Source organism: Taudactylus pleione, unplaced genomic scaffold (genome assembly GCF_031769625.1).
Source record: "Taudactylus pleione unplaced genomic scaffold, aTauple2 ptg001254l, whole genome shotgun sequence".
NCBI lineage: Eukaryota > Metazoa > Chordata > Amphibia > Anura > Myobatrachidae > Taudactylus > Taudactylus pleione.
In genome coordinates this window covers 704,169-719,685 of record NW_028285654.1, presented here as the reverse complement: position 1 = coordinate 719,685, position 15,517 = coordinate 704,169, and the positions used below count along the sequence as shown (strand labels likewise).

The following is a 15,517-nucleotide window of genomic DNA, read 5'->3' as shown; positions in this document are numbered from 1 at the left end:
GCATTTACATACACCTGTTATTACACTGGTGACACCTGACCCAACTCCTCACGCTCACATACACCTGTTATTACACTGCTGACACCTGACCCAACTCCTCACGCTCACATACACCTGTTATTACATCGAATTGTTGAAGTCCTGCCGCGTGAGTCATTTCGACACCTCATGTGTGTCAGGTTCTAAGCTGGGGGTGTCCCCATTATTTGTTATAGGTGGGGAGGGGGCATGTTTAATGACTCTTTTGATTGCATATCCTCTTAGGGAAATATACAGCTTAATCTTCTCCAGTAATGTGCGTTCCGTTGTAATTATAATCAGTTGGAGTAGATAAGTCTTCCTCTACACTTGGGGTCTCTACAACCTCTCTGGCCGGATGTAATATGTAATAAATTCTTTAAAAGCTAAAACATAAAAGCACATAATGCTTAGCACCGGTTCTGAGAGTGTACAGGAAATTGACTGCGTTCTCATTGAGAATTCATCATGTCCCAGCTTTGTGTTATGCCAGGGAACAATGCGTTACATTCCATTTCTCTCCCATCTAAGTGAAAATTAGATTCCTATCATTTTGTACTTACCAGAAAAAAAATAATGTTTTTGTTTTTTGAGTTCTAGGAAAAATTTTATTTTGCAAACTTTTGTTATATTAACAGTATGATATTTTTTTTATTAAACCAGAGTTTCTATAAAGACTCGGTGTAGTAGGAATACTGTGATATATGAGTCTGCCGTGGAAGAGGCACAGAAGCAGATACCGGTGTGACATAACCCGAGATTCCGCTCTATCATTATCGGATAGACAAACCGCTTGCTCATCGTATTCAAGCTCCAAATATTTTTGGATACATATATATTATAAGTATTAATAAAATACTCTCTGCGAGAAGACTGTAGAGACCGCGCGTCTGCACCACGCGTTTTGTTACCGGTCTGCCTGAACTGATGGAGTCGCGTTCTCACGGGGAAACAAGCCACCATCTCTGACTCCAATCCCATTACAGAGTCTGTCAGTCTCTTCCATTGCCTCTGCTGGAGATAGTGCCCTAATGTCAGCCGCATTTAATGCTAATAAGAGGGAATGAACTCGGCTGAGGTCCTAGTAGTGCATACATAAAGGTGGCTGCTCCCCTGGTTTTTGTGGACAATAACTTAAAGTACAATGTTACAAAAGTTATAAATGTAATTAAGACCAGTGTTTCTTTGGTGAGCTTTAATAATCCCAAGGGAGTCGCTTGGCTGCACTTCATTTTCTGTTTGCTGGATATGAGTAAAATTAGAAAGCTGCACTTTTATCTCCTTAATTCCAGGTTCCCAAACTCCACCAGGCCATGTTTTCAGGATATCCATGCTTGAGTACACTTGACTTAATTACTACTTTAATCAATTTGATTTAACCATCTGAACTCAAGAATGGATATCCTGAAAACCTGAACTGTAATGGTGGAGTTTGGGAATCTCTGCCTTAGTTTGATCTGTTCACTTGCAGCCAGGACCCCTCCCCACATTCCCCCGTCTGACCTGCAGCTGTGCTGTGTAAGAGGCAGCCAGGACCCCTCCCTGCATTCCCCTGTGTGACCTGCAGCTGTGCTGTGTAAGAGGCAGCCAGGACCCCTCCCCTCATTCCCCTGTGTGACCTGCAGCTGTGCTGTGTAAGAGGCAGCCAGGACCCCTCCCCGCATTCCCCCGTGTGACCTGCAGCTGTGCTGTGTAAGAGGCAGCCAGGACCCCTCCCTGCATTCCCCTGTGTGACCTGCAGCTGTGCTGTGTAAGAGGCAGCCAGGACCCCTCCCCTCATTCCCCTGTGTGACCTGCAGCTGTGCTGTGTAAGAGGCAGCCAGGACCCCTCCCCGCATTCCCCCGTGTGACCTGCAGCTGTGCTGTGTAAGAGGCAGCCAGGACCCCTCCCTGCATTCCCCTGTGTGACCTGCAGCTGTGCTGTGTAAGAGGCAGCTAGGACCCCTCCCCGCATTCCCCTGTGTGACCTGCAGCTGTGCTGTGTAAGAGGCAGCCAGGACCCCTCCCTGCATTCCCCTGTGTGACCTGCAGCTGTGCTGTGTAAGAGGCAGCCAGGACCCCTCCCCTCATTCCCCTGTGTGACCTGCAGCTGTGCTGTGTAAGAGGCAGCCAGGACACCTCCCCGCATTCCCCTGTGTGACCTGCAGCTGTGCTGTGTAAGAGGCAGCCAGGACCCCTCCCCGCATTCCACTGTGTGACCTGCAGTTGTGCTGTGTAAGAGGCAGCCAGAACCCCTCCCCGCATTCCCCTGTGTGACCTGCAGCTGTGCTGTGTAAGAGGCAGCCAGGACACCTCCCCGCATTCCCCTGTGTGACCTGCAGCTGTGCTGTGTAAGAGGCAGCCAGGAGCCCTCCCCGCATTCCCCCGTGTGACCTGCAGCTGTGCTGTATAAGAGGCAGCCAGGACCCCTCCCCGCATTCCCCTGTGTGACCTGCAGCTGTGCTGTGTAAGAGGCAGCCAGGACCTCTCCCCGCATTCCCCTGTGTGACCTGCAGCTGTGCTGTGTAAGAGGCAGCCAGGACCCCTCCCCGCATTCCCCTGTGTGACCTGCAGCTGTGCTGTGTAAGAGGCAGCCAGGAACCTCCCCGCATTCCCCCATGTGACCTGCAGCTGTGCTGTGTAAGAGGCAGCCAGGAACCTCCCCGCATTCCCCCGTGTGACCTGCAGCTGTGCTGTGTAAGAGGCAGCCAGGACCCCTCCCCGCATTCCCCAGTGTGACCTGCAGCTGTGCTGTGTAAGAGGCAGCCAGGACACCTCCCCGCATTCCCCAGTGTGACCTGCAGCTGTGCTGTGTAAGAGGCAGCCAGGACCCCTCCCCGCATTCTCCTGTGTGACCTTCAGCTGTGCTGTGTAAGTGGCAGCGAGGACCCCTCCCCGCATTCCCCCATTAGACCTGCAGCTGTGCTGTGTAAGAGGCAGCCAGGACCCCTCCCCGCATTCCCCTGTGTGACCTGCAGCTGTGCTGTGTAAGAGGCAGCCAGGACCCCTCCCCGCATTCTCCTGTTTGACCTGCAGTTGTGCTGTGTAAGAGGCAGCCAGGACCCCTCCCCGCATTCCCCTGTGTGACCTGCAGCTGTGCTGTGTAAGAGGCAGCCAGGACCCCTCCCCGCATTCTCCTGTGTGACCTGCAGCTGTGCTGTGTAAGAGGCAGCGAGGACTCCTCCCCGCATTCTCCTGTGTGACCTGCAGCTGTGCTGTGTAAGAGGCAGCGAGATGCACACTGCTCACAAGCTACTCTGCTCCTTTGTAAACAGCAGGGGGCATCGCATTCCGGCTCCCTATCATTATTCTAAGCTTTTATTTCATGTCTGTCAATTCCACTTGTTAGCTACTTACTACAGGTCTTACTAGGTTGATTAGTTTTTTTTTTTTTTTCACAATCTAAGAATTATACTTGTATACCCAAGCAGTATCGCTACACAGTGGTCAGCATTGCTGTCTCTCAGCATTGGGTTATGGGTTTGATTCATTAAGTGATAACACCTGCACAGCTAAATGCAGTAAGTAACCTTACATCCGTGCCGGGATCCAGGTGTTGTGAAGTGGACAAAGGAGTCTGTTCAGCAATGATTTTTTTTACATAAAACATGCGGAAACTATCATTTCTGTATTTTTTATGTAAACCTCCTATTCAGCAATGGGGTAACGCAATTATCTTCTCCATCAATTCCCATCGCGTAGAGTAACACACTGTAGGGATCTGTCATTGAACTCTACAGTGCTTTAACGCTTTTTGTTATTCACCAAAGCAAAAAGCGCTAAATTACTCGATCAATCTTTACTTTATATAACGCCATTTCAGAAGGGCGTTATTCCCCGAAAACTGGAGGTACAGAGGGAAAATCACCCATAAGTCCCTGCAGCATCGTGTAACACCGCCCAGTCTCCGTCCATTCTTTGCCGTGACCGCTGTCAGGTAAGTAACTAGCGCATGTTAAACCTGCCGAAATAGAGTGACATGTGTATACAGGCTTTATATTAGGCTGTATATACTGTATGTATATTTATGTGCTATGCTATTTAACATTTATATACATTTTAAATATAAAATCACATAACTATACATGTATATAGACTGTTTAAAGCCTGTGTACACACGTCATTCACTTTGGTCAGGTTGCATTTGGATTTACCCATCGGCGAACACCTCAAAGCAGGAACGGAGACACATCGGTAGCGCATGACTGAGCTTGCGCAGAAACAGAGGGGATTGGTTTCTGAAACCTATAACAATGCCTTCTGTAACATCGCAGGGACAGCGTATTACTGCAACCGCTGCCCATGCAGCCCCTCGTCCCCCCCGGTATGTGCACAGCCCCCCCTGTCTGTGGCGTTTGTACATCCAGCCAGCGACGGCTCTTGCTTGGCGTCAGCACACACTTACTTTTGGAATGAGCATCTCTCAGACATGGCAATAAGCATTGCCTAATAGGAAAACACATTATTATGCTGTAACCGAAGGGCATCTCTGACCCAGTAAGATGATTGCGGCTCTTCATCGCCCGTGTGGTTAACGTGTTTCTTCACCAGTGAAGGGAGAGTAATTTGGGACTGTGAGGCGAAGTCATCACATGCGGGCACTGTGGGGCGATGTGAAAGGGGTCTGATCCTGGTTTGATTGACGAGAGCCTGACAGGCGTTTAGCGGGATGTTTATCTCCGGTGACAGGAAAAGTGCTGGAATTGGGCAGGGTCATACATCTCTCTGGGGTGGAAAATAAAATCTGTGCCCCTCTAACATGTACATAGGACTGCAGTGAGGGCAGAGCTGATTGTATTACTCCCCATTATCCCTGTATATCATCCCAAGCTGTGACAGTAACTTTATAAGTGGCCATCTGGAGCCTAATAACTCATACGATTGTACATGTGGCCGGGTGCCCGCCTGGCTCTGCTTCCCGCACTCTCCCTCTGTGCAATATGGCTGCTGCGGCACTGAGGGGGTACATCCCCGCTCTGCAGCACCATTTACAGAAAGAAAAGACTGCTGGTGCTATGTAAAATATCCATTTAAAATTGTAATCGTGTCTCAGCCCCGGATAGAGCCCGACGGCAGCAGCGCAGACATAGTCACAACCAGTGACTGCAGCACTAGAGTGGGTACAAGTTGGTGGTGTGGTTGTTCTGAAGCTCCGGACTAGCTCCATCAGCTGTGGTGCTAAGCAGGATAACCAGGGGAGGGGGTGGAGGCACTGTGTTTACTTTGCAGCCTCAGACAAGCTAAAGTCCCACGCTGCAGGGCTGGAAAGGTGACACCTGAGCGCTAGGCACAGGGCGCAGACTAGTGACAGGTCTACATTAAAAAGGTCAACATTGTCTAGATAGACACCACATGGTAAACAGTCAATAGGTACACAGGAACAAAAGGTCGACATAGATGAAGATAGACCGGTACAAAAGGTCGACTTTGAAATGATCAACACACAAAAAGTTCGATAAATTTGTATTTTTTGTTGGTTAGGCTCTAAATCTAAAGAGGGACCGTTCAGGTTAGGCACTAGGAAGGACGGTTAGGGTTAGGCACCAGGGGGGATGGTTAGGGTAAGGCAGGAGGGGACGGTTAGGCACCAGGGGTTAGGGATAGGCAGGAGGGATGGTTAGGGTTAGGCATGAGGGACGGTTAGGGTTAGGCACTAGGGGGGATGGCTAGGCACCAGGGGTGACGGTTAGGGTTAGGCACCAGGAGGGACGGCTAGGCACCAGGGGTGACGGTTAGGGTTAGGCACCAGGGGGGATGGCTAGGCACCAGGGGTGATGGTTAGGCACAAGGGGGGGAGGTTAGGATTAGGCACGAGGGAGGTTTAGGCCATTGCTCCATGTACTCTCATGCACAGAGGACTAGCCATCACTCCATGTACTCATGCACAGAGGAGTGGCCATCGCTCCATGTACTCTCATGCACAGAGGAGTGGCCATCACTCCTTGTACTCGCATGCACAGAGGACTGGCCATCGGTCCATGTACTCTCATGCACAGAGGACTGGCCATTGGTCCATGTACTCGCATGCACAGAGGAGTGGCCATCGCCCCATGTACTCGCATGCACAGAGGCGTGGCCATCGCTCCATGTACTCGCATGCACAGAGGAGTAGCCATCGCTCCATGTACTCGCATGCACAGAGGAGTGGCCGTCGCTCCATGTACTCTCATGTACAGAGGAGTGGCCGTCGCTCCATGTACTCGCATGCACAGAGGAGTGGCCATCGCCCCATGTACTCGCATGCACAGAGGAGTGGCCATCGCCCCATGTACTCGCATGCACAGAGGAGTGGCCATCGCCCCATGTACTCGCATGCACAGAGGAGTGGCCATCGCCCCATGTACTCGCATGCACAGAGGAGTGGCCATCGCCCCATGTACTCGCATGCACAGAGGAGTGGCCATCGCCCCATGTACTCGCATGCACAGAGGAGTGGCCATCGCCCCATCTACTCGCATGCACAGAAGAGTGGCCATCCCTCCATGTACTCACATGCACAGAGGAGTGGCCATCGGTCTATGTACTCACATGCACAGAGGAGCGACTACTACCCATCAGGATAATGTTAAACATCCAAGCTAAGCTCACATGCTCAAGGCTTGTACATAGCTTAAGTGGCTAAAGAGACCAGGGCAGGCTTACACCCTGCTGTAAATTAAAGGAGCTCTGCGAGACCTATTTAGTGCATCCTCTGGACATTTAGATGAGTGCACTTTTGAAGAACATCTGTATGCTGTGTGTACTGTGCTTTACAGGACACGTGTGGAGCTAGATAAACATCTTACTTGCTTCCTGTAACCACCAGAATAGCACATATTGCGGTGTCCATCTCCGGCCATTCTGGGTTGAGTCTTCTAGCTCCCACCCTCTGCCAGCTACCCAGCGCAGACTGTTCCATAGTGAGGAACTAGTGGGAATTAGCCGACACTAACCAGGATTTGGTTCTAGGTGCCGGTGGGGGGGGGGTCTGGTGGTGGCAGTGAGTTACCCGTCCACGACGCAGTGGGAGGAGTCAGTAACAGGTGGTTACTGTTGGTGAGAAAGCCAATACCCTAGTATAGGTGCAGTAAGCCCTCTTAGGTAGAGTAACCTCCTTCTAAGAGACAAATCTGTAGTCTCCTGACGGAGTGAGGTCATTCGGTCACAATATGGAACATGATACATACTGGTACATCGCCTTGACCATGCCAGGCAGACACAGTGCAAGAGTTGAGTATTAATTGAATATAATGTAATATAAGTGACATTATATTTTTGGTATACACTTACTGGGACATTAAATAGACTCTCATCATGAAAAACGCATTAATATCCTGTGTGCTAATGGCGAGCTGTAGCTTATTGATGCAGAAGCCGGTAATATCAGACTATTGGGTTTTGTTTCTATCGGATGGCAGCTTATATGTAATAAGTCATACAGGACGTAGTAATAGGTGTTTTCCACACTTTGAAGATATAATACAGTGTTACCTGCATACAAAGCAGAACGCGTTTTACCTCTGTTCCCTTTATGTGAAACTAGCGACCCGTCCCGACTTCGCACGGGAGCAATTTAGAATTTACCGCGATAGTCTTTTATTAACAGAGGTCTTATAAGATTTCCTTATAGCCGACATTAGTAGTCTTTCCTCCTGACGTCAACATGAAAAGACTTAGGTTTCTAGTTACTAAGCAGTGTTAGGAGACAGAGTGAAAAGTGATAAGGTACCAGCCAATCAGCTCCCAACTGTCATTTTTCAAACACAGCCTGTGAGATGACAGTTGGGAGCTGATTGGCTGATACCTTATCACTTTTCACTCTATCAGCCAATTAGCTCCTAACTGTCATCTTACAGGCTGTGTTTGAAAAATGACAGTTGGGAGCTGATTGGCTGGCACCTTATCACTTTCTTATCACTTTTCACTCTGTCTCCTAACACTGCTTAGTAAATAGACCCCTTAGTTGTGATGTGACACGTAAAAGGGCCACGTAAAGTCCATGAGAAAAAAGTCTCCACTCAGGTCACCTCCAGCCACGTTACATGTCTGTCACTGCGCCTCTTGCCACGCCAAAGCCGACGCTTACTGGGAACGGGACTCGTTTGACATTAAAGAATTGTTTATCACATTAATGAAATAGGAACGGTAATAAAAGGGGAAAACTGAAATGTTTCATTACCTATAGTATGTTGGAATCGCCCTGGGAGAGGCGGTATGGCGTGTGGCCGGTACGTACTGGTCAGTGACAGGTGGTGGCTCATGTCATTATCAGTGGTGCCATAGAACGGATGGTGTGTTACCTGCACGATGGTACATGGAGATGTTGCTGGAGGATGAGGAGGTTTTATGTACATGTCCTATAAGTGTAATACCGGGACGACTCATCTCTGCTCTCTGATTTCTCTCTGTGACTTTTATTCTGGGTTCTGAACCCATGACTGATATTGAGCAGTGCCATAGTACAGACCTGTCTTATTACTCGGTGGGCGTCCTGCCAAGGGGCTGGGAATCAGGAGATAGCACGTGCAGATACACAGTAGTAGAATCTTCCTCCACACTGGCAGAAGGTCTCTGTAATACAAAGGAATATACTAGTGCTGTAAGTAATATACGCGCACTGCCCCATACTTGGCTGTAGGACATCCGTGAGGAGGGTGAGGGGGAATCTGGTTTTATTACACACTGTGAGAAATTCATTAGTGAGAAGACACATATAGATTAGTGAGAAGACATATAGATTAGTGAGAAGACACATATAGATTAGTGAGAAGACGTATATAGATTAGTGAGAAGACACACTGATTAGTGAGAAGACATATAGATTAGTGAGAAGACGTATATAGATTAGTGAGAAAACACTGATTAATGAGAATACACATATAGATTAGTGAAGACACACTGATTAGTGAGAAGACACATGTAGATTAGTGAGAAGACACTGATTAGTGAGAAGACACACATAGATTAGTGAGAAGACACGTAGATTAGTGAGAAGACGTATATACTGTAGATAAGTGAGAGACACACTGATTATGAGAAGACACATGTAGATTAGTGGGAAAACACATATAGATTAGTGAGAAGGCACATATAGATTAGTGAGAAGACGTATATAGATTAGTGAGAAGACACACTGATTAGTGAAGACACACTGATTAGACTGATTAGTGAGGAGACACATATAGATTAGTGAGAAGACGTATATAGATTAGTGAGAAGACACAGATTAGTGAGAAGACACACATAGATTATTGAAGACACACTGATTAGTGAGAAGACACGTAGATTAGTGAGAAGACGTATATAGATTAGTGAGAAAACACATGTAGATTAGTGAGAAGACGACACATATAGATTAGTGAGATGGCACATGTAGATTAGTGAGAAGGCACACGTAGATTAGTGAGAAGGCACACGTAGATTAGTGAGAAGGCACACATAGATTAGTGAGAAGGCACACATAGATTAGTGAGAAGGCACATATAGATTAGTGAGAAGGCACACATAGATTAGTGAGAAGGCACATAGATTAGTGAGAAGGCACACATAGGGGCCCATTTATCAAAGTTAATATGAGGTAAATTCCCCGAAAACACCTGTTTTCGGGGGTTTACCTCAAATATTATGTATCCCCCGGATGTATGAAAGAGGGACCGCAGCAGGTATCTCCGATACCTGCTGCGATCCCTCCATTGCCGCCCGCAGCCGCCTCCCCCATAGGTTTCTATGGGGGACGCGATGCTGCCAAATGTATCAATGGGCGCCGCTCATGTGCAGTCCGCGGGACTGCGCATGCGCAGCAGTCCCGCATACACTCCGGCCACATCACAGGGACGGGCTCCTTTCGGAGCCAGTCTCCCTGCATGTGCCGGATAGTACATTCAGCCGGTAAAATCGCATTTTGCAATGCGATCATGGGCGGTACTGGATGCCCTGTGATCATTAATAAATGGGCCCCATAGATTAGTGAGATGGCACATGTAGATTAGTGAGAAGACGACACATATAGATTAGTGAGAAGACGTATATAGATTAGTGAGAAGACACATGTAGATTAGTGAGAAGACGACACATATAGATTAGTGAGAAGACATATAGGTTAGTGAGAAGACGTATATAGATTAGTGAGAAGGCACATATAGGGGTCGGGGAAATTGATAGATCAGCTGACATTACATGTGTGTTGTCACTAATGAATGTTTAATGAAACTATTTTAGCTATATATATATTTTATATGTTTATCATGTAAGTTTTCATGCACTATATCTGCGGTAGTTATGCTAGGCCTTATGTGTCCTGTTATTGGGTTGGTACAGTCACATCCGTATACATGCACTATATCTGCGGTAGTTATGCTAGGCCTTATGTGTGCTGTTATTGGGTTGGTACGGTCACATCCGTACACATGCACTATATCTGCGGTAGTTATACTAGGCCTTATGTGTACTGTTATTGGGTTGGTACGGTCACATCCGTACACATGCACTATATCTGCGGTAGTTATGCTAGGCCATATGTGTGCTGTTATTGGGTTGGTACGGTCACATCCGTACACATGCATTATATCTGCGGTAGTTATGCTAGGCCTTATGTGTGCTGTTATTGGGTTGGTACAATCACATCCGTACACATGCACTATATCTGCGGTAGTTATGCTAGGCCTTGTGTGTGCTGTTATTGGGTTGGTACAGTCACATCCGTACACATGCACTATATCTGTGGTAGTTATGCTAGGCCTTATGTGTACTGTTATTGGGTTGGTACAATCACATCTGTACACATGCACTATATCTGCGGTAGTTATGCTAGGCCTTATGTGTGCTGTTATTGGGTTGGTACGGTCACATTCGTACACATGCACTATATCTGCGGTAGTTATACTAGGCCTTATGTGTGCTGTTATTGGGTTGGTACAGTCACAACACATGCACTATATCTGCGGTAGTTATACTAGGCCTTATGTGTGCTGTTATTGGGTTGGTACGCTCACATCCGTACACATGCATTTATTTTGTATTATACAATATAAGGAGCAGAAGTTTAACGCCGGTGGGCTGGGAGCTCTTCATGGCCGCAGTAATCCTCCCTGCTCTCACAGCTACACGGAGCTCTGCTCATCTTACTCATACAGAGATCTCTGCGTTTTCCTTACATCCTCCCCCTCTGCCATCTAAGCTCCTTTTATCTTCATCAGTGTGTTCACCCGGCAACCGGCCCCCCAATGATCTCTGCAGTCTGCACTGCCAGTAACCCCTGTGCTTCCTTACAGACAGACCCTGGGTGTGGAACATTCCCTACGTCAATGCTCCGGACTCTCACGGGAATATCTGGTGTCCCTCGTAGTGTCATCCAACATGACACGCGCAGCCAAGACCGCCGAATGGAGCCTTTCTCAATGTCTTTCACCTTGTCTGTAAAATATATATATATAGTTTTTTTTTTTATGTTTTCATAGAAAAGCAATTGAAAAAAACTTGAATAAAATATAATAATTTCAATGAGAAGACTCATTATTCTAAGGAGCGGTGACTTTGTGCAGTGATAGTGGGTGGTCTCCTCATTGCTACTTACTACTGATGTAGTAAACATTGGATCATTAGGTTTTGACATCTGGCTTCGAATTGGGTGTCTGATCGTCAAACAGGATCTGGGTGTCCTCTCACATCAGATGTTCCCGCTTTGGGACACACTATAAACCATCTCATACCTTCCCACTGTCTTTATTTCATAGAGTGTGGAAGGGAAGGGGTAGCAGAGGGAGGTGGGTATAGTGCCAGCATTTGGTGGGTGTTTGTAAATGCCAGGGCAGATGTCTGCACTAAGCGCTGAACATTGGTAGGAGCACCATGTTGTACAGCTGGCCAGCAGTCTCCCTTAGAGGGATAAAATTAACTTTACCCTGAAGGACAGTCATTCAGCGGGTACGTACAGGAATGCCAGGCTGCTGGGTGTGCCCTGTGCACCAGGCTTCACAGTCACGGTTAGGCGGAAGGGAATATCACCACAGTCACGGTTAGGAGGAAGAGAATATCACCACAGTCACTGTTAGGAGGAAGGGATTATCACCACAGTCACGGTTAGGAGGAAGGGAACATCACCGCAGTCACGGTTAGGAGGAAGGGAATATCACTGCAGTCACGGTTAGGAAGGGAATATCACCGCAGTCACGGTTAGGAGGAAGGGAACATCACAGCAGTCACTGTTAGGAGGAAGGGAACATCACTGCAGTCACGGTTAGGAGGAAGGGAATCACCGCAGTCACGGTTAGGAGGAAGGGAATATCACCGCAGTCACGGTTAGGAGGAAGGGAATATCACCGCAGTCACGGTTAGGAGGAAAGGAATATCACCGCAGTCACGGTTAGGAGGAAGGGAATATCACCGCAGTCACGGTTGTAACAAGGGAATATCACCGCAGTCACGGTTAGGAAGAAGGGAATATCAGCGCAGTCACGGTTAGGAGGAAGGGAACATTACCGCAGTCACGTTTAGGAGGAAGGGGAATATCAGCACAGGCATGGTTAGGAGGAAGGGAACATCACCGCAGTCACGGTTAGGAGGAAGGGAATATCACCGCAGTCACGGTTAGGAGGAAGGGAACATCACCGCAGTCACGGTTAGGAGGAAGGGAATATCACTGCAGTCACGGTTAGGAGGAAGGGAACATCACCGCAGTCACGGTTAGGAGGAAGGGAATATCACCGCAGTCACGGTTAGGAGGAAGGGAATATCACCGCAGTCACGGTTAGGAGGAAGGGAATATCACCGCAGTCACGGTTAGGAGGAAGGGAACATCACCGCAGTCACGGTTAGGAGGAAGGGAACATCACCGCAGTCACGGTTAGGAGGAAGGGAACATCACCGCAGTCACGGTTAGGAGGAAGGGAATATCACTTGCGTTATATTTCATGTTTATTTTTAGACGTTTAAACGTACAACACTGAAAAACGAAGCTTAAATTTAACATTTAAAAAAATATGATGATAATATATGGGGCAGGTAGTCCTAATTAATGCTTACATGCAGAAAAACATGTACACTCTTAGTTGTTATATTTTATTATTTATGCAAGTGACTCATGTTACAACACAATGGACATAGGAACTGAGCTGACATATTTATTGGCTCTCCTTTTTAGATTATGATTGTTATACTATACTTATAAGACCCTAAGCTTATGATTGACACACAAACGAAAACGGGATGTTAAGCAAACTACACATAAAATTAATTTTTACATGTGACTCGTCTTACATAAAAATGTGACTCGCGTTACATCTGTGTTCCCAGTCAAAGGGCTCTGATACAAATTGCTTAAACCCGTACATGAATTAATCAATGTAGGCCTGTATATCTTCCTGATTAACTGTGACGATGCATAAAATATCCCATCTGGTGATGAAGGTCATTTCCAGTTGCTGCCAGCTTGCTCCATTGTGCTCACCATCTCTGATGTCCTTGATCTCAACATAGACCCAGTCACCAATGCTCTCTATATCATCTGACGTCGCTGTGATTACATTACATTACAGTTCTTCAGTAGAGAGAAGTGAAGTTGAAAATGTCTTGGCATCTGCTGTGATACAATTCAATTTTCAAGTATTGTGTCTTATATTTCATGGAACGACCCACAAGGGGAATTTCATGTACACAAACCTAATGACAGCCACTCTGCACTAACATGGTCATTAAATAGGTGTCAGCTGCATTCCAATAAGAATGCAATATAGAAATACAAAGACCTGCTGTCTTCTGTGCTTCTCCTTATTCACACAATTTCTATCATATCTAGCACAGAAATTGGGCTCCTATACTGATCACAGCATTTATACTTACAGCCCAATATCAGGGGCCCTCATTGGGGCAGATTGGGAACTTAGGGCCTGATTCAGAGCCGCTCGTAAGCGGCCGTTCGTTCGTTCTGACCGATGTTCGCACATCTGCGCATGTGTACGGATTTTAATACGCATGCGCGAACCAGTCAGTGCGGCTGAAAATCGTTTGTTCGCTATAAAGCGGAGTGACAGAAGGAGGCGCATGTGGGTGGTAACAGGGGAAGGTGCTTGAAAATGGGGGTGTGGCATTAGATCGCAGGCGTGCTTAAAGGTCAAAACGGGCATTTTAAGGGAGTGCATAATTAATACAGCAGCGTCATTGACCACGTCACTTGTTTTTTTTTTACTCCGAACTGCTCGCAAAATAGCGGTTGAAAAAACCAGCCACAAGAATAGCGAGCAGTTCATACGCTGTTCGATGTACTCGATTAAGCTAATAAATAGCGGACATGACGTATGGTGCGAGCGGCAAGGGGGCGTATTTTTCAAAATTACAACCGCAAGTTTTGCTCGCTCGTTCAGACTTAGAGGCGTGAACAGACCGCAACTAGCGAACGGTTCATTTGAATAGCCACCCCTTGTTTTAGAACAAACGACCGCAAATAGCGAGCGGCTCTGAATGAGGGCCTTAAAGTGGCCCTGTAAAAAAATCTGAGTGTGGCCTCATTCAATTTAAACCGTAGGTTCTAGCAAACGGCCAACTTGACTGCCATACAATACAGAGAGCACCTTTGTGCCTGCCATACTGCACAAACAGCATCCCAGTCAAGACCATAGCTATAGTAGGTGTGGAGAGTGCAGCTGCTATGGGGCCCGACAGTCTCCCTGCGATGAGTTCTATTGATCTATTCTCACCAGAGTGCTGCTGCGGGGCATCTGTGCCAGAGCTGATCCAAGTTACAGCCATCTCTAGCTGCTGCCTGCATGTATTGTGTACAGCAGTCACTGACAGACTCACAGCACAGCAGTCTGTGACAGACTCACAGCGCAGCAGTCAGTGACAGACAGCACAGCATAGCAGTCAGTGACAGGCTCACAGCACACAGTGACAGACACAGCACACAGTGACAGTCTCACAGCACAGCAGTCAGTGACAGACACAGCACACAGTGACAGACTCACAGCACAGCAGCCAGTGGCAGACAGCACAGCAGTCAGTGACAGACTCACAGCACAGCAGTCAGTGACAGACTCACAGCACAGCAGTCTGACAGACTCACAGCACAGCAGTCTGTGACAGACTCACAGCACAGCAGTCTGTGACAGACTCACAGCACAGCAGTCAGTGACAGACTCACAGCACAGCAGTCAGTGACAGACTCACAGCACAGCAGTCAGTGACAGACTCACAGCACAGCAGTCAGTGTCGAACCTGGATAATTGGCTGAGACAGAATCGGTTTAAAATTTAATCTGCACGACGCCATTTTGCGAATGGCAATGAGACGCCATTTTGCGACTGGCCGCCCAGCGCCATTTTAGTGAATCTCGCCCATTACAAGTACATATGGCGATGCTATTATTTAGCGTCGTGTGATTCCCACGCAATAGAAAGATGTTAAAAGACCTCATTGAACAAATACAGACCGTCACTAAAACATAAAATGATCAACCCTGCAAAACACGTACCATGGTGTACTCCACAAACACGTAGTCACACAATGCTAACTAGCGTCTTTTCTCACTACCCCAATACTTACACACTGC

The 15,517-nt window shown here is 47.5% G+C and overlaps 1 protein-coding gene across 3 annotated transcripts in view; it reads left to right on the top strand.

The window, feature by feature from the left end:
* The window catches only part of TDP1 (tyrosyl-DNA phosphodiesterase 1), a 122,381-nt gene extending 110,906 nt beyond the window's left edge, over positions 1–11,475 (top strand). For 2 of the 3 annotated variants that reach the window (XM_088462509.1, XM_088462508.1), the window contains exon 16: positions 11,247–11,475. In XM_088462509.1, the coding sequence (XP_088318635.1) occupies positions 11,247–11,320 (74 nt within the window). In that variant the 3' untranslated portion in view covers positions 11,321–11,475. Of the gene's footprint in view, positions 1–681; positions 1,340–11,246 lie in introns of those variants that run through there. The other variant, XM_088462510.1, reaches the window with a different exon arrangement.
* Positions 11,476–15,517: the final 4,042 nt, after the last annotated feature.